We start from the raw sequence: 24,277 nt of genomic DNA on the forward strand, positions 1-24,277 counted from the left end.
TTGTAATGGCTGAGCCCTTCTCTAGGGTTTGGTTTCTTTCAGTAGATAATAGCTGAAATGTCTAACACTTCTACAACTCTAAATGCCTTCCTGCTGCACACTGAACAGCATTAATGAAGAGTGGCGTATTTGAGTCCAATAGGATTTTTTTCTCCAAAGAGGGTTTGTTTTTAAGCAGTTAGATTTGGGGGGGGGGGGGGGGGTGAAATTCTAAACTGAAATCTCTAGGTATCTGTAGCAGTGTCAGTATAGGTTAGACTTTCTCTCATCTAAGAACTGGAAAACAGAAGCAAAAAGAGCATCTCCTGTATGAAAAATGTATACCAATAATTCTATCATTAGTTACTTGTAAATCACAAATTATATATCCTGTCAACTTTATACTTCTTTGTATAACTAGGCAGATTTTATCCTATTGTGTACTCATATAATTTGTTTTGTCATAAAGAAATCCTGGATTTCTGAGTGCAGTGAAACTTTCAGTGTATGAGTATTTATTTAATAGTGCTGTCATTACACTTTTCTTTACCTTTATTTCCATTTATAATTTTCATAATTAGCTAGCTGCCATTCACAGTGAATTAGTAAATTGATAGGTGGACATTTACATTATTTTGCAAAGGTCACTTTCTGCACTGTTTACTCCCATGTTTATGTATTGTTCAGTTAACTCCCCAGAATTTTGAAGCCTAGAAACAAATTATTGTTGGATAACATAGCTGACTTTCTTAGAAGATTTTTTTTCCTCTGGAATAGTTTGACTGAATCTGTAATCCCATTTGGGTGCAAGCCAGGAACCAAATCCCATTCCTTTCATATATAGTACTCAGTCCATGCTTAACCATGCATGATATGAAGTCCTGGTTTCTGTTGGGAATGCTTTTCTCTGTGGTGGCTAGTGGGAGCCATTTTAATTTGAGAGAGCCTGTCCCATTGGTTAATCAATGGAAGCACACACTGCTGGGGTTATAGTTCCCATTACTAATGAATGGGTGCCATGCAAATACACATTGAATCTCTCTAGTCCGGCACTCTCTAGTACGGCAACATCCTGTGGTCCAGCATGATTTTCATTAACCGCATGTCTACTTATCATGGGTATGGCCAAATTTCTCTCAGTCTCGTAAAGTTTGTTTACAGGTAACAGTCCCAGTTCTCTATATTTTGTGCTGTTGTTTAGCTCTAAATTAACCCTAGACATAAGCAAGCAGTAGAATTGCTGGTAATGCTGCTAAGCATAAGCATGACTTTTATGCTTTATCTACTTATTTCCTTGTGCCACTACAATAAAATTGTGTACAACTTTTGTATTTTGTTATGAAGAGAGCTGATAAGCCTTGGCTAAGTGTAGGGTGTATTAAGCAGAACTGCAAGCGTTGTTACCTTTATTAGCTTTGGTGAAATAAAGATAGAGACCCATTCACTAAAATAGTAACCTCATGTGGTTCAGCAAATTCTCTGGTTTGTCAATGGTGAGGTCCCAATGATGCTGGACTAAAGGTTCAACCTGTAGTATACTTTAATTTCTAGATTAAGGTTCTTGTTGTCTTATATAGCATGCACTATTCAGCTGTGTTTTTATATCTAAATATCCTTCGAGCTTCCATCAATGTAACACACAAACTTCTTTTGGAGTTGTTATAAACTGATGGAGCTAGACATTGCAAAGGGAACCACCCAAACAGATCTGCTACTTATTGATATAGTTGTAGGTTACAAGAGAGTGTTAATATTTTCAGTTTCCTTTGGTCTAATTCTTTGCTGTCTGCTTGACTCTACTTTCTTATCCTTTCTTTTGTGTTCTTTAATCTGTGTGAATTGCTGCTATCTCATTGGCCAGATTTTCACACCAAAGCCGTGTGACTTGTTTGCTGATTCCAATGGGGTGTTTTCACCAAAGAAGGTTGGTTTTAATAATTGTAAACTAAGTTAAGTAGCACTGTAGCTGAAGAGATTCTTAGCTCTTGTAGGAGGAAATGTCAGTAGTTTTAGTTATCCTTTCTAAGTTTATAGGCTGTGAAGATGGAATTTAAGGAGTGCCTGTTTATTTTATATTAAAAACAATGAAGCATATGGGAAGTACGCTGCTATTGAACTTTCCCTCCCTCAAACCTTTATCAAGACTTGCTGAGACAATGAATCAGTGATTCTTCAGTATACAATATTTTCTTCTGTGCATCCTTTCTCTAGAATAATTTTGTGCTGTGATTGTCTGACACTTGTGCCCTGTCCTCAGAGAGGTCTGTGTTTGTGTGAAAAAGTTGGCATTTCACTTAGAAATGCAGCGTTATGTTTTTTGTTTTTGTTTAATAATCTGGTTATGTGGTAAAGATGTTGGGTTCCTTTAATCTCCACAGCTGTTGAAGGTGCTTGGCCCTTGATTAACATGTTCTGTGTTTTGTTGCAGACACCTCATCTTGTGAACCTCAATGAAGATCCACTCATGTCAGAATGTCTGCTTTATTATATCAAAGATGGCATCACTAGGTGAGATTTGGCTTTTCTACACTTAAGAGATTTCTTGTTAAAGGGACATCATCCTAAATTACATTTCTCTGTTAGACTATTTTACGTGCAAATAACATCTAAGATTAGATTAGAGAAATATATATTATGTTTATTTTATACTTTAATAGTACTATGCATTGTCACTCAGTATCCCCAGCTATTTACCACTTGGTCTTTCAAAAGCAACAAGGAAGAGCAGCTGCTTTGAAAATATAGGATGGAGTGGTTGATTGTAAACCACAAAAATTGATAGGAGGACTTAGGTAAGTGGAGTACTCAAAACTGCTCAGCTCTGTAAAGCTGGTTAGATTTCTGTTGTCTCCTGAACGAATTTGAAAGTAATTCTCTGTTCTTTTTCCACACTGAGGCGGTATCTTTCCCCTTTTTTAAGCATGTCACCCAAAGCCAAGTATACTATTTTCCTGGCTATCAGTGTAAACACACAGTTAATAAAATCAACTCTTGTTCACGTGCATAGGATCAAACTCAATTGCCAGATCGGGAATTTAGAAGGAATTTTCTTCCAGAGTGTATTGGCAGGAGAGCTGGGAGAAGAATAGGGGGTGGGAGTGTTGATGGTTCTCTAGAATGCAGAGCAGTATTCAGCTGCTAGGTGGGCATATTTATCATGGAACAGATGAAGATTAGTATAAAATAAAATTATACTGTTCTATAAATTGTTTCCTGCAAGAGCCTCTATCCTCCAAAAACTTCTATCATCTGAGCCAAACCAAAGCCAGCATTAAGCATAATATGCTGCTGGCTCAAGGATGCATTTTCTTAGCTCTTAATAGTCTGTAATATTTTAGATCTGTCTCTTATTTCCATAATAGCCAGAGAAATGTATCTTTTCTATGGGCTGTATAGTAGGCAATGTTTGAATTGCAACTGAAATGCTCTCTGTTGGATTCAGGGTTGGACAGGCAGATGCTGAGCGGCGACAGGACATTGTGCTGAGTGGGGCTCACATTAAAGAGGAACATTGTCTCTTCCGAAGTGAGAGGAACCACAATGGTGATGGTAAGATGGCATTCATGAGTCCTGCATATAAAAGCAGGAATAAGTGGTACTCTCTCCATGAAAATGGTTTTCAGCACAGTATAGTTTGGGTCTTTCAAAAAACTGATCTGTGTATGAGTAGCTGTGGTCCGAAATGTTTGTGTGAAGTCTGGAGGAGAGAAGAGCTGAGAGGCTAGATGGGATGTGAATAGCCCTTGTGCATCAGATTAGTCAAGTTTATTTTGCTCTGTGGATGTGAAGAGTTACTGGAGCTGAAGCTACAACTATAATAGGGCAGTTCTAATATTTGATGTTTCTGTAATGCATTAGTTTGGCTTAGGTGGAAGTATTCTTTCTTTTGGGCCAGCTTCTATTGGTCTTAATCCTTTGTGCTATGACCAGGTGGAATGTGTAATACAGTTTGGACCATTTGTATACTGTTAAAGGTGTTCTTCTTTGGATAAGATTATAAATAATGTTGCCTTTTGCCTGCTCTGGGTGTCCAGGCTGCCTCTTGAAAAGTGAAACTGAACCCATGATGAGGGGTAGTTGTCGGATAACAGTGGGAAATCAGGAACACCTGAGTTTTATTTGTGGCCTTGACAGACTCCCTTAGGGTACATCTACACTGTATGGCTATTTTGAGATACCAGAGGTATCCCAAAATAGCTACCTCATGTCTTAACAAGCCGCCCGTTGTTTTGAAATATTTTTCGAAATAATGGGCATGCTATTTCAGCATCCTTGTAACCCTCATTCCATGAGTATTAAGGGATGTGTAGATGCGCCAAATTTCAAACTAAGCTATTTCAAAATAGAATAAGAACATAAGAACACCCATGCTGGGTCAGACCAAGTGTCCATCTAGCCCAGTATTCTGATTGCCGACAGTAGCCAATACCAGATGCCCCAGAAGGAGGGAACACAACAGGTAATCCTCATGTGATCCCTCCCCTGTCACCCACCTCCAGAGAAACAGAGGCTAGGGATACCATTCCTACCTATCCTGGCTAATGGCCATTGATAGATCTAACTTCCATGAATCTGTCTAGCTCTTTTTTGAACCCTGTTATAGCTGTAGTCTTCACCGCATCCTCTGACAAGGAGTTCCACAGGTTGACTGTGTGCTGAGTGAAGAAAAGCGTCCTTTTGTTTGTTTTAAATCTGCTACCTATTAATTTAATTTGGTGACCTCTAGTTCTTATATTGTGGGAATAAGTAAATAATGTTTCCTTATTCACTTTTTCCACACCAGTCATGATTTTATAAACTTCTTTTATATCACACCTTAGTCTCCTCTTTTCTAAGCTGAGAAGTCCAAGTCTTTTTAATCTCTCTTCATATGGGACCCATTCCAAACCCCTAATCATTTTTGTTGCCCTTTTCTGAACCTTTTCCAATGCCAGTATATCTTCTTTGAGATGAGGTGACCACATCTGTATGCAGTATTCAAGATGTGAAGAAACCATGGTTTTCAAATGAAAATTTCAAGTTTAGGGTGCTGTGTAGATGCATGCTTAGTGGCCTGAGACAGAGTTGTAGCCCAGGTTTCCTCTTGCTGCCTGCGGTGTTACTGAGGCAAATATGATTTAATCATGAGCTGCTGAAACCCTGTGACTCTTTTTTTTTTTTTTTTTTAAGTTAGGAACTGTGGGTGCCCATAATGCCTGTCACATCTGCTGTGCTTAAATCAATTAAAAAGAAATGAAAGTGCTATGTATGAAATGTGCTAAGTTTATTATTCAGATCATACAATGAGGCATCTGTCGGAATGACTAAGTTTTAGGCTGTGTAAATATTCAGTCGTTACACCTGTGTGCAAAAAAAAAGGGGGGGGGGAAAGAGACCCAAAGCAAACCTAACAAATGAGTTACATGGATATCTGTACTACTTGGGTGGTCAGAAATACTGGCTGAAGAACTGCACCACTTGGTCATGTGCTGCTATCCATTCCTAACCAGGATGTAATATCAAAGAATAACTTCCCTGGAATCCTTGTGGAGTATGTAGGGGGCAATGCATTGTTTGCTTATATGTGCTGTTTGGTAGTCAGGGGATGAGAAGATTTCTGGGCTTTTGGCATTTCCTCACTTTTGCTAAATAAACTTGAATTCTGTTGCATTAATACTGTGTGTTCCTGCTAGTTATTGTTACTCTGGAGCCTTGTGAACGGTCAGAAACATACGTCAATGGCAAGAGGGTTGTGCAGCCTGTGCAACTGCGCTCAGGTAAGAGTCTTCAGAAGTTTGACTTTTCTGTTGTTCACAGATTATTCCTCGGGAATTGTCCGTACACTGTGTTCAATGTGGGACTAGTGAAGAAAATTTGATGCTATTAAAGAGGAGGGATGTATTCTTTTTTTTGGAGTGGAGGTATCATATAGCAGTTGTTCTCATTTCTCTCCATTAGTAACCGTTCCTGCTTTTTTATTTTCTCAGGCCCTTCCCATTGCAACAGCTGAAAGCCTGGCTTAAATGTTCACTATATCTCAGAACACTGTCTATTTCTCCCTACTTACTCAGATATTCTTTTAGTATGAACTTAGCCAAGACTGCTGCCATTAGCAATTGCAGTGTGAGAGAGCAGATTGCCAGCTGCTGATGGAAAATCCCCAGCTTCTCTGGCGCAGCAAAGATGTGACCCCATTTTGGAGCACAACAGCATGTCTCCTTTTTTAACTTATATACTCAGTAACCTGGTTAGATCTCCACATGTCCTTCGTGTCTCAGATGGCAAGGAGAGTGGCTTTCATAATATGTAAACTTGAAATCTTCAGAATTCAGTTCTTTTTAATCACAGCCATATTATTCTGCTAGTCCCGAAATGCAGTTCAGTGTTGTGGAGTCTGGCTTGTAAATTAGTGCTTGCAAGGAATTAAGTGCATCAGCTTCAGCAAGCATGATGTATGTGTGAATGGGAATTGTCTTTCTCTTCCAATGATCATGGTCCTTTTAAAAAATACTGATGCAAGCTGGGCATATCCTGAAGAGGGAACTTCTACTCATGTTCTCTTACAAGCTAACTTTTTAAAAAGATAGCTTGACAGTAAATCAGTAGTTTTAATTATGATAAAAATCATTACTCTCTTCAGGAGACAGTTGTTTTACTAGCAGATTCACAATGACAGTCTTGATTGCTCTGGAGGTTCATTTGTATTGCTTGAGAAAACAAGTACTTTATCAATTTTTAGGCACTGTTTAAAGTTTCCTATACATCTGATTGCTGAAGCTCTTAAATGTAACTTTTTAGCTTCCCCTTACCTGTGACTTCTACTTAATCTGTGGAGAATGAAGTAGTAAATCCTTCCCCAGAAATTTCACTGATTAGGACATAAGTAGAAACTTAAATGACATAGGGGGCAAATCTCTACATGAAAGTGTAAAGCATCCTTTCTTCTAAAGTGAACCATTAGATGATCTAAAATAGAAATGCTTGTGGGGTGGGTTTTGCCCATGATTAAAAAAAAAAAAATTAGTTGACTAGCTTATTTGTTGAAACTGTCAGTCTATCAGAAAACATTCTTTATTTTGCAATGAGTTTCTGTAGGGGTTTGTCAGGATCTACATGCAGGTTTTCTAATATGAGCATTTTCTGGGGCTGGCACTGAGATGTAAAGATGAAACTGTCTCTGCACTAAGTATAGGGTTTCTTTTGTTCATTTGGTCACCTGCTACTACCGTATTTTCCGGCGTATAGGGCGACTGGGCGTATAAGACGACCCCCTATCTTTTTAATTAAAAGATAGGGTTTCATCTTCTACCCCAGCGCCCTTCCGCCTCCTTTGCTCCCGGTGTCCCTGGTCTGCTGGAGATGGTCCCCAGCAGACCAGAGGCACCGGGAGCAAAGCCGCCAGGAGCGCCTGGGCTCCCCCCCGCCGGAGCCCCTCCGCGGCTTTGAAAGCCTCGGGGGAAGCCGGGGGGGGGGCATCCCAGGCGCGCATGGGCTGCCCGCCCGCCGGAGCCCCTCCGCGGCTTTGAAAGCCTCGGGGGAAGCCGGCGGGGGGGCATCCCAGGCGCGCATGGGCTCCCCCCCCGCCGGAGCCCCTCCGCGGCTTTGAAAGCCTCGGGGGAAGCCGGCGGGGGGGCATCCCAGGCGCGCATGGGCTCCCCCCCCCCCCGGCGGAGCCCCTCCGCGGCTTTGAAAGCCTCGGGGGAAGCCGGCGGGGGGGGGCATCCCAGGCGCGCATGGGCTGCCCGCCCGCCGGAGCCCCTCCGCGGCTTTGAAAGCCTCGGGGGAAGCCGGCGGGGGGGCATCCCAGGCGCGCATGGGCTCCCCCCCCGCCGGAGCCCCTCCGCGGCTTTGAAAGCATCAGGGGAAGCCGGCGGGGGGGCATCCCAGGCGCGCATGGGCTGCCCGCCCGCCGGAGCCCCTCCGCGGCTTTGAAAGCCTCGGGGGAAGCCGGCGGGGGGGGCATCCCAGGCGCGCATGGGCTCCCCCCCCGCCGGCTTCCCCCGAGGCTTTCAAAGCCGCGGAGGGGCTCCGGAGGGCGGGCAGCCCAGGCGCGCATGGGCTGCTCCCCCTCCGCGCCGCGCCGCGGAGGGGCTCCGGAGGGGGGGCAGCCCATGCGCGCCTGGGATGCCCCCCGCCGGCTTCCCCCGAGGCTTTCAAAGCCGCGGAGGGGCTCCGGCGGCGGGGCATCCGGCGTACAAGACGACCCCCGATTTTTGGGGGATGTTTTTTAACTTCAGAGGTCGTCTTGTACGCCGGAATATACGGTACATGTTAAAATATTGTGTCCAAATTCTCTTTTGGAAATCCTGTCTTCTGATGCTCAGGTCATGTGAACAGCTTAGAGTGAACATCACTTTGTAGATTCTGGAGTTGTAAAACAAGAGTGTTAATTTTTTGTTACTATTTTAGGAAATCGTATCATCATGGGTAAAAATCATGTTTTCCGATTCAACCACCCTGAGCAAGCACGAGCAGAGAGGGAGAAAACTCCATCAGCTGAAACTCCCTCTGAACCAGTAGACTGGACTTTTGCTCAAAGGGAACTCTTAGAAAAACAGGGCATTGATATGAAGCAGGAGATGGAGAAGAGGTAACCAACCAACTCTTATTTTACTTGGAATGTCTGGTATATTTTGTTAGACCTCTTTTAGGATGGCATCACCTCTTGGATCAGTCTGACATTAATACCTGCTTTTCTCTAGGAAAGGCTGGTTAATTCCTATTTCCTTATGAAATGAGGGCACTAGAGCCTTTGCTCCACACCTTAAAAAAAATGCAAAGCTAGATTAACGAAGTGGCGCATAAGGACACGTGCTATGTTTTTACCTATCTCTTTTGTTAGAGGAATCATATATTTAGTAGCCCAGTGTCTGTGAGTCTGTAATGCTGAAATGCTGGCTGTTCCCTTTGGGGTGGGGGCGCTGTTGCCTGAAATGCTGGCTGTTCCCTCTGGGCAGCCTGTGCAGCATGGGGAGTGCGGGGCCCAAACGGCTGCTTGCTCCACTTGCTCCCCCATGGCAGCCCGGCTGAGCAGCGCAGAAGTCAGCCAAGTGCCACGGCGGGAGGGGAAGAGGGGCGGGGCAGTTTCGTACATGGCCAGGGGGCAGGGACTGGCCATGTATGTCACTGCCCCGCCCCACTTCGCCTCCTGCCATGGTGTTCGGTTGACTTCTGTGCTGCTCAGCCAGGCCGCAGTGTTGGAGCAAGTGGCGCAAACGACCGTTTGGGCTCCACGCCCCACATGCAGCATGGGGAGTGTGGAGCCCAAATTAGCCAGGCATAATTTGGGCTCCGCGGCCCCCCGAGTGAAAGGCAGAAGGGGGAGGAGAAGAGAAAGTGAGAGACAGGCAGAGGAGAGCTGAGAGAGGGGAGGAGAGGGACAGGGGAGGCTCAGGAGAGAAGACTGACGTGGAGGAGAGACCTGAAAATCCCGTCTTATGCCTGGCTAATTGGCTAGTTTTAAAGAAGTGGACTCCTATGTCCCCTAAACATGAAATTTATGGCCAAAGCTGGGAATATAAGGGAAGCAATTGGGATGGTCTCTTGACACAGCTGTTCTTAAATTGACAAAGAAGGAATGCTGGAAAGTTATACAAATTGTGACTTCTCCAGTTTTTTTGCTTCCACCAAGTTATCTGTTCATAAGGGGGTAAGAGGACCAGAATGGTCCTCTGTTAACTGAGACGACTTCTTGTTTTATATTTGGAGGAAACTAAACTCCATGGTCACTAATAATTCTAACTGTTTAATACACAAACTAGTAACAGTGGGTGTGATAATAAGGCTTTTTGTACATTTCAGAAAGTATAGTCACTAATTTAGGCAACAGTGGAACAGATTAGGTCAGATTCTTGGGATCAGAGGTCTAGGGTAATTCTCATTCCAAGTGAACAGAAAAGTGTTGTTTGAAGGAGGCAGAAAGAATAGTAGTTGACATGCTTTTGTATTGACATTCACATGTAGGCCTCAAACTTACTTTTATCCTTGTTACTTAACAGATTCTGTAGACAGAGTAACATTAACACAAAAAGTAGTCTGTGGCTGCTGCTACATCTCCTATGGTTTTTTTTTTTCTTCCAGGTTACAAGAAATGGAAATTTTGTACAAGAAGGAGAAGGAGGAAGCAGATCTCTTGTTGGAGCAGCAAAGGCTGGTAGGTTTCAATTCTTTTGGTTAACAGTACTGTTGTCAAAGGTGAACTGCTGTCTTAAACCCTAAAGTCCAGGAAATTTGCTTGGGTTGTCCGTATAAAGCAGTTGTTCCTTCCCCTCACTCTGTATCTACAGTAGTAAAAATTAGCATGGCTGAGTGGACACAGCTCATGCTTTATTTTAATGTGGAGATTATATTCATACACCTGTAGACACTAAGCAGTACTCGGAAGGAAAGGTCAGTATTGCTGAATTGTAACTTGGGGTAAATAAGAGGACATTTCTTTATTGTCAGTACTTTGATGTTGCTTTTGAATAGTTTGATTAGTGGTTATGAATGTTTGAACTCTAAATATTTGCCTTGGATCACCAGAAAGTATTAATTTTATGCTGCTGAAACACCTAGACTGTGTTCGTGCTAGGTTTTACAAATGTCTGAAAATGTTGCTGCACTGTGCATGTTTTAACCCTGCTCCCTCTCCCTGCATGAAGTCTGAATCCCTTGAAAGGGTTTTAATGGCAAAATGCTAATTGAGCTCAGGAGTATAGTGAGGGAGTTTGCATTCTTCTGAACTCATGGGAAAAATACCAGCTGTATAGCTAGGAAGCCCTCTAAATGAAATCTGTTTGAACTTAAGTATTCATTATTTAGTGATTGGGGCAGGAATTCCTTGATTATACAGTCAGATATATAACAGAATACAGGAAAATGAAGTATCCAGACCTCCTGTCAACCAGAAGACCAGGACTTGAGCCCAGCAGTCAATTCTGATCTTCCTGAGTAGCACGGAGTCTGTTTTATGTAGGCTTTTATTATATTATTAGCCAAAGGGCAATGTTAGCTGTTGCCCCAGTTTGGTGAAAATAACTTTATGGTTTGCAACTTGCTGTTAAGAAGAGTCTGAGAACTTGGGAGCCTGGAAGCTTTGGCAGAGTTGAATGGATTTCTGGATTTATCATAAGGCCCTTCCTGCTTTCCCCAGAGCAGAGAGAGGAGCCAGGAATACTGTGACATCCATTCCTTGCTAGACGGAAGCTGTGTGAGAGTTAACATTACTTTTCATTAGCTCCAAATCCAGTAGTCTTAGAGCTGCCACCCAGAGTTTTTCTTCAAAAGGGATTACAGTAAAACCTGCGCTATCTGGCACTTAACTATCCAGAAAACTTTAGAAGCTGGCAAATTTCCTATTATGCTAATACAGTTCGCCAATCTACTAACCGTTAATCTTTCCGAAGCCATCTGGTATATTCTAAAACAGTGGTGGTTGCAGATTTCTCTCCCGGAAGTCACAGCACTTTGGTCTGGCCAGCCGGGGGCTTGACGCAGCTGCACGGTGCTTTGATCTGCTATGGGGGCAGGGAACTGGACTCGATGACTTCTCGAGGTCCCTTCTAGTCCTAGTATTCTATGATCTGGTCGGCCAAGGGCTGGGCACGGTGCTTTGATCCAGCCGGCACAAGGCTGAGCGTAGCCTAGCAGCACGCTGTTTTCATCCGACCGGCGACCCTCAGATAACCGGAACGCCCTAATCCCCGAGCGTGCCGGATAACACAGGTTTTACTGCACTACGAGAATGGAGAAGATCACCCCCAGAGCCGGAACAGTGTTTAAAATAGACATGCCAAAACTTAAATTATTTTGAAGCCAGTTTAAAACAAGGCTACATTTGTAAAAGTGCTGTAAAGCAGGGTTCATTTCCTTGTTCTGTGTGTAATTCATATGGAAGAATATTTAATATGGTAATTAGATATTTCTATAAGATCAGTTTATTTTTGCTTATCTTAAGGGGAAAAGGTTGGAAGTTATTCTAAATGATCTTCAGTGACTCAGTTCTTTAAAAATTGAGTACCCAACTAAGGTTGATAAATCAGATTACTGATATATCTGGACACTATGCTGCTTTTGGCAATGACCAATACCGAGTGTTCCAGAAAATCCTCTCAGTGCATTTGGTCATTTCAGCAGTATTGCTTGTGGGACTGTAGGCCAATAGGGTCAATACCTTCCTAACTCTTAAAAATAAGTGGTTAATGTTCTGAAGAATGGGCATTGATCAGCATCCGTAACTGGTAAGTGTTTATAATCATCATAGCATCAGACTCCTGACCTCCTGCCATAGTGAAATCAAAGTTTGGTTATTGTGAAATAATGTTTTCTTTTGTTTGTTCTAAAATTGACACTAATCCTGATTGGAGTCCCTTGCTGCTGTTAACTTTTTTTGTGATGGTGCTTAGATGCCAACCAGGTTGGGGTAGGAGCTGTACAAATATATATAGAAAATTACAATTCCTGAGCTGAAATCTTATAAGTTTATATTTGGATGTCTTGCTTGCATGACCAAGTGATGAGGCTTGCTCAATTTACACTCAGATTTGGAGTGAACATGTATATGTACTACTCTTAGATAATCTCTCCATCTGATTGCTATTCCCTAGGTAGCCATACCTTTGAAGTAGCCCCTTGGAATTTTGACATTGGTATCTGTGCCAAATGGTTTAGAGTTAATTGAGTTCATGTAGGAGAATGACCCCATAGTGTCTCATTTTATGCTTTTATTACCTGTAAGAGAAATATTGTAGATATATTTGGTGATATGAAAACTGATGAATGATAGCTTTTCTTTCTAGATACATCCTAGAACTCATGTAGCCTATGCAGTGCCTTTCTGTTGGGTGTCTTCCATTTCCACTGTATCCCACATTATGCTAGACACTACCTTTTGAGGCTCTAGATTTTGCCTGCCAAGCCCATATAATGAGTTTTTGTAAGATTATATTTTTTTATGAATTCACTGTTCTTTTGTTGATATTTTCTGACTTGAACCAAGAACATATTCCAAATTAATTGTATTACAAATCTTAAGATAAGGTCGCAAAAGAGTACGCGTGTTAATAAGCTATTGACCCTGGAGAACAGAACTTTCTTTAAAAATTCATCTCATTTTCTCCAGAAGCAGAATAAATTTTACAAATACCCCATTCTTCATTGCTGAATTGTTTCCAGCAGTGTTTTTAAATTGTCAGTCATTGGTTCAGAGCTAGAGAGACTAACATGTAAAGTAATAGATTGTAGCTGGTCCTGATTTTTAATGTTATATAACTTTGTTTGCTAAAACTTGACTCTTTACAGTCTTTTGAAAGATATACAGACTCTAGTGAATCAGATGAAAAACCAAACTTGGGTAATATATTGAAGAGGTATCTGAAAGGATTAAAAATCTGACCTTTTAAAGACTTAATTTCTGGTTGTAGATATGGGATATCAACATACTTGGGTTTTGGTGGCATTCTCTCTGAAATAAGCATTCCTAGATTATAGAAAACTGATTAGACTTTTTGAATAAAATGATTTAATAAGAGTAACTTCTTTAGAAACCCTGCTGGAAAACTTGAAACAATAAAGCAAAAACATTTGCAAATCTTTTCAAATGTGTGGGAACTGCAGGTAGGAATTTGTGAAAAGCTCACTAAGGTTGCAGAAGATGGGAAGAAAATTGGGTATCAAATAGCATTTTTCTTGGATAAAAGTTTTAAAAAGTTACTACTACATTCTTCTGATGCCTACTCTTCAGACAGTCAAGACTGTCATTGCTTTTAAAATACACAGCAATGTGGCAAATGGAAAAAAAACCCTTTGAAACACTGATTCTGGATTTCCTATTAGCTTGTAACAAGTCTTCTTCGGATTATGAAAGATCTTCACTTATCCTAGTGACACTTATAGTACTTTTAACGTCTACCTTATTGGCTGCTTCTGTTTTGATTTTTTTCTTATCCTCTTAACACTTCTTTGGCTGCTTTTCTAGTAAAGTGGATTCTAAACTCAAGCATCCGAGCACCATATACAACATTACTAACCAGTGTTAACCTGACTTACTTTGGCTGCTCATCACATCATTCTACGATGGCTGTTATGTTCACTCACTGGGGGAGGATTTTCTGAAAGAAGCAACAGCAATAACAAAGGCAAATGTGTGTGGCATGAAATTGCATGTCTTTGAAGCATATGTGGGGGTGCAGTTTACACCTTGTTTTTGTCAGGGCTCTGAAAGATTTTGGACGTGGGTTAGGAGAGGACAAACTTGGATTAGATGTATTTTTTTTTAAGTTGGGTAGATTTAACTACAAATGTATATTTTAGTAGAATGGCGATCTTTTTAAAGGAAACAGCACTGAAAGGCTGACAGAAATGTTCCATGTCTTTCATTCAGTTATGAGAGATGTCTGTATGGTTTGTCCTATTTAGTTTTTATTTGGTTTGGTTTTCTTTGCCTGCTTTTTGTTTTGTTTTTTGTTTTTTTTCCAATTTTAATTTTGGTTGTTTTGGGGCCACTTCTTGATTTTTGTTTTTCCAAAGGATGCAGACTCTGATAGTGGGGATGATTCGGACAAGAGATCGTGTGAGGAGAGCTGGAGACTAATCACCTCCTTGAGAGAGAAGCTGCCCCCCAGCAAGCTGCAGACCATTGTAAAAAAGTGTGGTCTCCCCAGCAGTGGGAAGAAGCGAGAGCCTATTAAAATGTACCAGATACCACAACGCCGGCGCCTTAGCAAAGACTCCAAATGGGTCACCATCTCAGACTTGAAGATACAGGCTGTGAAGGAGATCTGCTATGAGGTAGCTCTCAATGACTTCAGGCATAGTAGGCAGGAAATTGAGGCACTGGCCATTGTTAAAATGAAAGAGCTTTGTGCCATGTATGGAAAGAAAGATCCCAATGAGCGTGACTCATGGCGAGCTGTTGCCCGGGATGTCTGGGATACTGTGGGAGTTGGAGATGAGAGGATTGAAGATGCCATGGCCAGTGGTAAGGGAGTAACTGATGTGGATGACCTCAAAGTGCATATAGACAAATTGGAAGATATTTTGCAGGAAGTGAAAAGGCAGAACAACATGAAGGATGAGGAAATAAAAGTTCTCAGAAATAAGATGTTAAAAATGGAGAAGGTCTTACCACTTATAGGGTCCCAAGAGTTGAGAGCCCAGTCGACCACTGCTAATTCTGCTAAAGTTAAAAATCCAAACTCTGTGGTGGATGCTGACAAAAAGTATGCAAATGCTTTGAAAAAAATTGTGAATGATGAGCTTGATAAAGAGGAGCGTGTTTCCCAATTGATGGAGGATGATCCAGCTTTCAGGCGTGGGCGCTTGCGCTGGATGAGGCAAGAGCAAATTCGGTTTAAGAACTTACAACAGCAGGAAATCACCAAACAGCTCCGTCGGCAAAATATGCCTCACCGATTTATCCCACCTGAAAACCGTAAGCCCCGGTTTCCATTTAAGAGCAACCCCAAACACAGAAACTCTTGGAGTCCAGGCACTCACATAATAATCACAGAGGATGAGGTTATTGAGCTTAGAATTCCAAAGGAGGAAGAGAAGGAGAACAAAGAAGAGAACAATGAAAGAAGTAGCAAAGCTGTCTCCCAGGAGCCACAGCAACTCTGGAATCTTCCTGGCCCACAAAGGAGTCAAGATCATATCCAGATTAATTGTCAACAGCTAAACACTCAGCCACAGTCTAGCAATCAGCAGCAGCCACCGCCTCAGTTACGCTGGAGAAGCAATTCTCTCAACAATGGCTGTAAGAAAAGCTTGCGCCGTCAGACCTCTGGCTCTTCTGAATCCCTACACTCCCACAATGGGCACCAGAATCCAGACCTCCAGACTTTTCAGCAGAAACGCCACATCCACCAGCACCACCAACCCTATTGCAGTCACAACAGTGGTGTCAATACAGAGGACAATGTTGTTAACATCTACCCAAAACAGATGAATGGGCCTAGCCATTATGAGCAGTTTGTGACACCTCCACGGATGAGACGACAGTTCTCTGCACCAAACCTTAAAGCTGGTAGAGAAACTACAGTATGATTCACTGTAGAAATGGGGGTGCTTGCTTACTCAGAAGTATTGGGTTGGGATAATTTTGACCACCATCTATCTACCTTGGGTTTCAACTAGTCAACTAGAACTTGAGTGACTTGATATACAAAACACGAGATACTGGTATTTTAACACATCCGTTTTGCTTAGGAATCATGGTGCAAATGTCAAGATTTTGGAGAAATATTGTGGAAAATATTGAGACCCCTTTCTTGACTAAAAGACTGTGGAAAAGAGGGTACCATACTAGCTTATGTACCTTCTTTATTTTTTTTTGTCCTGGAGTATTTTTCTAAAATGGAAAATACTGTCTGGAATATATAAAGAGCTGCCTCCCTCCTCTGGGTTTATATAGACAATCAAAAGAGGAATCTAGTTTACAGTGTTGCATATTTTTGTGACCTTTGGTTAGAAATGAAGAAACAGACCATCTGTATTGTAAGCTCAACTCTGGCTCTTCAGTCCAATTTACTTTCCACCTCCTAACCTGTTTTAAAATAATTATTGGTAAACCAAAAGCTGTCTGCTGACAAGACAATGTTACTTTTTCTAGATGTGCTATGTCCTTTACAGAAATTTACAACAGCTAATTGTACACTTGACCCTTTCTCTCCCCTCCCCTTTCCTGTCCCTTCCCTTTTTAGAGTACACCATGCCTTTTGCACTCCTGCCTAGTTTCATTATAACACCAGGTATAAAATTGCCATGCTGGTAGAAAGCTGCCTGAAACGGTTTATAAGAAGGAGTGTATGTATGACCAGAATCCCATGCATTGAAATAACCTTTCTTATTTCTAGCATTTCTGTATTATAATGGGTTTTTAGTTATCACTTACTAAACAGAAATGTGCTTTTTTTTTTTTTTTTTAACTTTTCTTGGTGCAGTAAAAAGGCAGTGAGCAGATTTTCTTCCACTGGTATATTCAGGTTTTCAGCCTGAGAGGTGCTGTTCTGAGGATTTAGAATACTACCCTGAATTGGAGGGGGCAGAGAAAAGAGGGCTAGAGAACTGATTTATTTTACATGAAACTTCATTCTAGTGCCTTATGGTTTCAGATTGCTCAGCTCTTTCAAGTCTTTGAACCAATCTGTCACTTTAAAGAGAAATCATGTTTGTCTTCCTTTATTCTGCATCCTCAGAAAAGTACTGTTTAGGAACAGCATTTTTAATGTGTATCATGAACAAAGGTACCTAAGTTTACAAATGAAAACAACATACACACTTGCATACCCTGTGATTCTACTTCAGATCTCACAAAACAAATGACACTAAAAATAGTAAGTAACAAAGCAGATGCTATGTGACTAAGAACTAGGTTTGTGGATTTTTGGAGTTATCTTTATTAGGAAGTGCTACTTTTAACTATAGGACTTGTTTCTTTGTCTTTGAACACATACTCTTAATGTTTATTTACTTAAGTTGCTTTTGGACTCCGTTTTTTTAAAGAAAAATCTAAATCTTTGGGGGAAACTTGGTTTACTATAAGGTTTAACCTGAATGCAATTTTTAGAATGAACTTAAGTATTTATGGCCGATTTAGTGTGGTTGGATCACATTGCTACATTTGTACAGTTAAATGACTTGTGCTTTGTTGCACAGATAACCTTGATTTTTACTACTTTAGGTCATTTCCCTTTTGTTTAAGCATAAGCCCTATTGGTAACATTTTACTTCTACATGTTTCAGCATAGCTATAAATGAGTAGAAATTGTCTGCCACTTACCTCTTTTGTTCTTTCTTGCCTACATGTTTTATTCCTTTATTTCAAGTGTGCTCGTTGTAACTCCACAGTTAAATTGCAACCAGAGACTTACTACTTTGATATCAATCATGCAAGTCTCAACACTGCAGTCACACGAATGTTTCCTATCACATTATGATCAGTGTTCCCTCTAATCTTTTCCATCCATGTGTGGATTTTTTTCCATTGGTACACAGAATAAATTTTTTATGTGCACCGAGTTGTGTGAATGTGCACCACCAGTAGAAACAAAAAACCTAGCTGAGAGTGCTCTGCTAATCATCAGGGTGGCATTTAAATCTCTCCTAAGAGGCCACATAAGCACACATCTTACAAGGAATGCTAATTATGATCTTTGGGAATTAGGAAGCTCAAGAGTATTCCTTCCTCCCCACACTACTCCAAACTGATGACTAGATTAATTTTCTGTCCAAAATTGTGATTCCATATTTCAGTGTACCTGAACAACAGAAACATTATGGTTTTAAAAAATAACCCTGATCCTTCAAAGCAAGGAAGCCCTATAAAAAGGCAACACTGTTCTTCCAGCTTGAGTCAACCCTCTTGTAATTTATTTTGGGTTGCAAATAACCTTATCCTGTACCATTACTATAAAATTGTGTAAATAATTTGACCAATTCCTACTATTTGGCTATTATAAGTGATATAATTTGTTCCTCTGCCATCTTATTCAAATTTCTTGCAACCTGCTCTGTTCTATGAAAAGCAGGAGAAATGGAAACAATGAGTATCTGGGGAAATTCCTATGTGCCTTCATATGGAACGTTTCAGCCAAACAGAGATTATCCTGGATAGGAGCCAGGCACAAGGAGAGACCCAACAAGTCTATTTTTTGTGTGCACCATCTGTTTGTGTTTGCTTCTCCTTTTCAGTAACCTATGCAAAAATAGCCCCTAGCTGAGGTATGCAGGAATATGCAGTGTGCAATTATTTTTTGAAATACATTCAAGTATGTATTTTGAAATATGAAAAAATCATATACTAATTTGATGTTTAAATCCCAGACTTTAAACAAAAATCTTGTCACCGTGTGTTGGTTTAAAATTACCTCTAAAGAAATATTGTCCTTGGCTCCAAAAAGCTGATGAAGGGAATGCCTTTAAACCCCTCATTCTGTTTGCCCTATTATATTAAAGACTCAGTGATTTTTGTTGCAGTGCTAGAAAAACACTTTGGTTGGTTTGGATTCTGCATCTGTTACCTAGTAAATGCTATTCTGAAGCTATCCACATTCTTTCTGATATTAAAGATATGGTAGCAAAGATAGGGGTAAATTGCTTCTTAGTTTTGCTGTATGACTCCAAAAGAGTAAAATACTGGAATTGCCAAATGGAGTCCAAATTGGGCAGAGGAAGCTGGCTTATTTTTGAGCTTTTAAGAGGCTATTACAAACAATGTAAGGTGAAACTTAAAAAACTATTATCCCATTCTATAATAGCAATGGAGTTAAGAAGCACTAAATCTGTTGATTTCCTATAAGAGGTGAAAAAGCTTTCATGATAATGGAAAAATGCAACATCCATGATGCAGGTGCCTTTTCAGTATGTTAATTGTAAAGGGCTAACAATCTGTTTTCTTTGTTGGCAGCTGACTCAAGTTCACCAGTGCCTTAGTGTTGAGGGGTTTTCTTATCCTTAGAATCTCACTGGGGATTTAGGAGGGTGGGAGGGAAATGCCTTACTTTTTCAGGCTATCTGATTTAAATCTGTCAGATTAGGGGGAGATCTTTGTATGAGTGTTATGAACATTTTCAGTATCCTCCTCCCCATTCATTCTTGTAAGTTGTGAATTTTTAAAACTAAAATACTTGTCTGTGAACTACTTTAAGAACTGACAGATGAAAGAACCATGTTTGCCCACTGTTTCTCTGCAGGAGAGAGTGAATCTCCTTCCAGTGAAATTGAGATTTTTTTTTTCAAATCTGTCAAGTTCACTTGTTAAAAATATTATGTCTTGACAGCAAATGCTTGCCTCATGAATAGCTGAGTTGATTTGTATTGTAACAAGTGCTCTTTCAATAAACTCTGAAATACTCTTGTAAGTGTTTGTTATCTCTGAGACTGAAATATTCAGTAGCACAAAACTTTAGCATATAGTCTTTCTGATTTTTTTTTTCTTGAATTCACTAAAGTGGGTGGTGTCAGTTGAAAATTTCTTCCTCCTTCAGTTGTTCCCTAAACTGGCCCATATAAAATTACATGTATCTTAATTTATTCTTGGACAGGGACCCCATTTGCATCTACTACCACTCATTATAAAACTTCATTTACAATGCAGGAAGGATATGAGCTGTAATCTTTCTTATTACAGTTGCACTGTTGATGCCATTGATTTAAATTCTGAAGAAGCATAAGCAGGGTATTCACAGTTCCCTTTAGACTAAGGAATAGGGAAGCCTGTCTTGCTACTCTGAAAGAATAAGGCTCACAAATTCAGGAGAGTCATGTCTGTACTATGATATGTTCTTAGACCAGCAAACCCCACTGAGGTATGTTTTCAAAAAAAACCAAAGCCATTGCACATTTGAAAATAAAAAGTTAAGGATTTTTCTAGTCTGTACTGGTTTTTATTATACTGCACGGTTTTTTAGTTAAGTTACCACTCAGATAAAGTATCACTTTGCCTGAATATCTTTCCATTGTTTAAAAAAGTCTGTGACCAATAGTGAAACTCAGCTGTCCCATCACACTGTCTGAAATCAAGGTGACTATTCATCCTTCTATATTCACTGTTGAAAGTCAAGCTGCCTGGTGGCTTTAATGCTAGGGTGCTGCCAGTTGCCAGGAAACAGTTATATCTTGTAAGACTATTTCTTAGACTAGGGCAGGTACATTTCATTAGTTAATTTTAAAAAAAAAGTTTATTTTTGTAGGATGGAGGAGGGGAGTTACATATCTGAACATGTTCACGTTATCTAGGTATTTTTAAAATATTTTTGTTTTTAGTCTACATTAAAAAAGAGGGACAATACAGAAAAGGGGAGACAAGATATTACTCTGCCCTTACCATATCCAAATATTTTTATACTAGGGTATTGACCGAATATGTTGTGATGTAACACTTCAGATGGTCGAGCCCTTCTTTCCAGCAACCTTTTAGCTTCTCTAAAAGAGCCAGCTCAAAGATTCTGCTTTTAAGGGATACTTAAGGAGTTGATGGGAAATGCATCGCTATTGTAAGCACTGCCTAAAATGCATCTTCCTTGGATTCTGCTTATCACAACCCCTCTGCCTTGTAAATAGAAATGCAGGAGACCACCAAAATTTAATCTTCACATTGTTTGGCACCAAAAGCTCCAGACCAAGTCTAGAAACATATGACTCCTACCCTTCACAATGGACTATTGGACAGATTTGTTTGTTCTCCCATTAGTCACCTCACTGCTCCTATATGAGTTTTAGGTGACAGTGGTGGTGCTGTCATGGGGAGTGGAAGGGAAGAACTTGATCTGTAGAAGACAGATGCCATATGTTGAAATGCTATTCAATGAGTTCTAGGTGCTCTGAGTTGCTATCAAAGTTACTCCCGCCCTTACTTCAAAGGGATAATTAGTAAACAGACTCCCCAACAATACAGAAGTCTCTTCATCCCTCCCTGAAATGCAGACCCTACTGGAAAGAATGTGGCAATTTTATTCTACTGAAATTTCAAATAAAAACAAGGAGTTTAAATATGGTCCAGATACAAAGACCAAATGGTTTTAGCCCCAAAGCTGTGGGAGCTATTGCCATCACTTTGTGGGAACAGTGCCACCTGCTGGAATTCTAAAGTACACTTTTTCCTGCTTCTGCCTGCTCCATTCTTCCATCAGCATACTGACCTCGTATGACCCTTCTCTGAGAGATGTGATTGCTTGATCTCAACATATTGTGGCTGCACGAGATGTTTAGCTTAACTAGGGTCTTGTGTATACAGGGCACTCAAAGTTCATTCAGGTTAGTTAATTTGGATTAAGTTTCCTGGGTGGGTCAGTATAAATAAGCCTGAAGAATTTTGTTTCTTTCAGTTGGCTTAAAACAATGTAACATTGAGGTGTGTGTATTTTGCCTGATTGAAATGGGGAACAGTGCAGCGCTGTCACTTTCATAACAAGAAGAGTTTAGAATGTTGCATTGAAAGAAATGCACTAAGGGAAAGAATGAATTCTAGGATTTTGGATTATGGACTAAAGAAGTTTGAAATAAAAACAACAAATGGTCTGGTAGCACTTTATAGATTAACACTTTAGTCTATAAAGTGCTACCAGACCATTTGTTGTTGTTTTCTGTAACAGACTAACTCGGCTTCCACCTGAAGCTCCTGAAGTTTGAAATGCAATCTAAATGTCTGCAGAAATTCTTCCAGAAAGTATTGGTGTGCATTTGCTCTTTATCCCTACATAAAAACCCTGTGGATTAAATTAATGTCCCATTGATATACTAGAAAATATCATTTAAAAACAAATGAGTTCTGAGATCTGGGGCAGAGCTGAGTTGAGAACTGGAGGTTTTAAAAAGGCCTTGAAATAGACAATGGTTGAAGTACACAGCTCACAGCAGTAAAAAGGGGTCACCATGCCTTGATGGGAGGGCGGGTGGTTATCTTCAGCTTTCAGGAGATCCAGAAATGATCCTTTTGTATGCTCCAGTCATGCATACAATTTTGAAGTCAGTTTTACTTCATGTACAACTAGAGTCTCTTAAACCACTGCATTTTAATTCTCTCATATTGATGTATCTAATGTTATTGGGGGTTAGCTTCCAAAAAAGCTTTTTTGGAGGAGGCTGGGAGTGGCCAAAGTGCTGCTAGAGGGAGGATGAAGGCAGAAAAATTCAGGGTTTGTCATGTGTGGATGCTGTTATTCTGGAATAAGAGCTCCATGTTTCTGTTTAGCTTAATTTATTTTCAAGATGACCAAAGACTCTTATTTTGCAATAAGAGTGTTCACATGTGGAGTCATTCAGGAATAATTTTCCCTCAAAACTTATTGTAGATAGACTGTGAACTGCTGTTCACCTAAGTTGAGTGCTCCCTATCTGATCATATTCCTGCCTTGTTTGGCTCTGTATACTTAATGCTCCCAGATCTGATCTTTGTTCATGCAATTCCATTATAATTAAAAAATAACCAGGATGACTTTGACCTCTGATTAGGAACCAATAAATTCATAATTTGTGAAAGTTTCTTCTGATGAAACACTCATCTGGATTCTACTCATCTGTTTTTCTCCTACCTCCACAATAAGATGGAACTTCTGTGTATGTTAGGGTGTGTGTGTATATTTATACTGTATATAATGTGGTGTTAAAGTGGGGTATGTAATCCCTTAATCATCCTCATTTTTGAGTAGTGTGAGGTTGAATGATAGTTCCAGTCCTGAAAACATGTTAATAGTGTTGCTACTTTTAGGTAAGAGACCTCTTTAATTTTGCCTTCCTCTTATGAGGTCATAAAATGAATTTACCCTTGACTGTGAAAAGTTTTTACTTGTTTTCTCCACCACAAATCACTTGTTGGTTCCAAAGCAGAACTATTTATTACAACCAGGCTTGAACACTGTAGCTGATTTTACCAAGCTCCTATAAATTACCTAATTTCTTACCGCTTTCCTCTTCTTTTACAAAACATCCACCAATTTAGAAACAAAAGTACCAATTACGGTACCATTTTAAATGCTCTTCTTCAAAGCTGCTCTTTTTCCTTAAAACAAACAAAACACAGCACACCCCAAAGCTATTTTTCAGTAAGGGTACATAGTTACAATGGGAGAGGTGCACACAGTTGTGTCAAACCCTCATATATCATATGACAGTCTAATAGAGTAAGGCTGAACTGTGTATGTTCAAGGAAAATTAATGTGTACACAAGTAGATAAAAAGAGAACTGTCCACTTGTGGAATACACAATGACACAGGCTCCTGGCAGTGTTATCTCCTTGGCATTCCCTAAAGTACCCACCTGACTCAGTCATGGCTTCTGGATATTAATCCATATATTTTTTTTATTTCAACACAATTCTTTTCATGACCACTACTGGCAGAATATTTAGTGGAGATATAAATTGCAAGTGTAGGAACATAAGACATTTGGCAAACTGCTAGTTAAGTAGCTCCATGTACATGACTCCTTGGCTACTGACAGAATATATCTCCTCACTGGTAAAACAAATCAAACCATGAAATAAGGAGGGGATGGAGCAAATTAAAACATGGGAATTCCCCACAAGAGTGAGTACTATGCAATCTGAACACAATCTTGTCTCTTCTTTCCACTCTGTCCAACAGCCTGATGGTATATAAGCAGGGAGTTCTCCATTGCCCTTGCATACTTCATCCAAAATATGAACTTTCATCAGAATTTGCTTTCAAAGCTAAGTAAATTATAACTAAAACTTAGAATGTCAAAAGGACATCTGTAATTTGTGTTCTTTCCCACCGAAAAAATTCCTCCACAGTCTGACCATTGTGTGTATGGGGGTCTTATACTAAGTAAAACACATGGCAGACAATACCAGTATGTCTTAGAATATGTCTACACTTA

General features: G+C 40.3%; 1 protein-coding gene across 21 annotated transcripts in view; it reads left to right on the top strand.

The window, feature by feature from the left end:
* KIF1B (kinesin family member 1B) overlaps positions 1 to 24,277 on the top strand; it is a 167,234-nt gene that overhangs the window by 87,766 nt on the left and 55,191 nt on the right. For 13 of the 21 annotated variants that reach the window (XM_075906759.2, XM_075906764.2, XM_075906766.2 and 10 more), the window contains 5 exons: positions 2,408 to 2,487; positions 3,422 to 3,528; positions 5,652 to 5,735; positions 8,368 to 8,548; positions 10,039 to 10,111. In XM_075906759.2, the coding sequence (XP_075762874.2) occupies positions 2,408 to 2,487; positions 3,422 to 3,528; positions 5,652 to 5,735; positions 8,368 to 8,548; positions 10,039 to 10,111 (525 nt within the window). Of the gene's footprint in view, positions 1 to 2,407; positions 2,488 to 3,421; positions 3,529 to 5,651; positions 5,736 to 8,367; positions 8,549 to 10,038; positions 10,112 to 14,466; positions 16,617 to 24,277 lie in introns of those variants that run through there. The other 8 variants (XM_075906752.2, XM_075906758.2, XM_075906755.2 and 5 more) reach the window with 2 other exon arrangements.

Source organism: Pelodiscus sinensis, chromosome 24, assembly GCF_052426305.1.
Source record: "Pelodiscus sinensis isolate ZL-2025 chromosome 24, ASM5242630v1, whole genome shotgun sequence".
Lineage (NCBI taxonomy): Eukaryota > Metazoa > Chordata > Testudines > Trionychidae > Pelodiscus > Pelodiscus sinensis.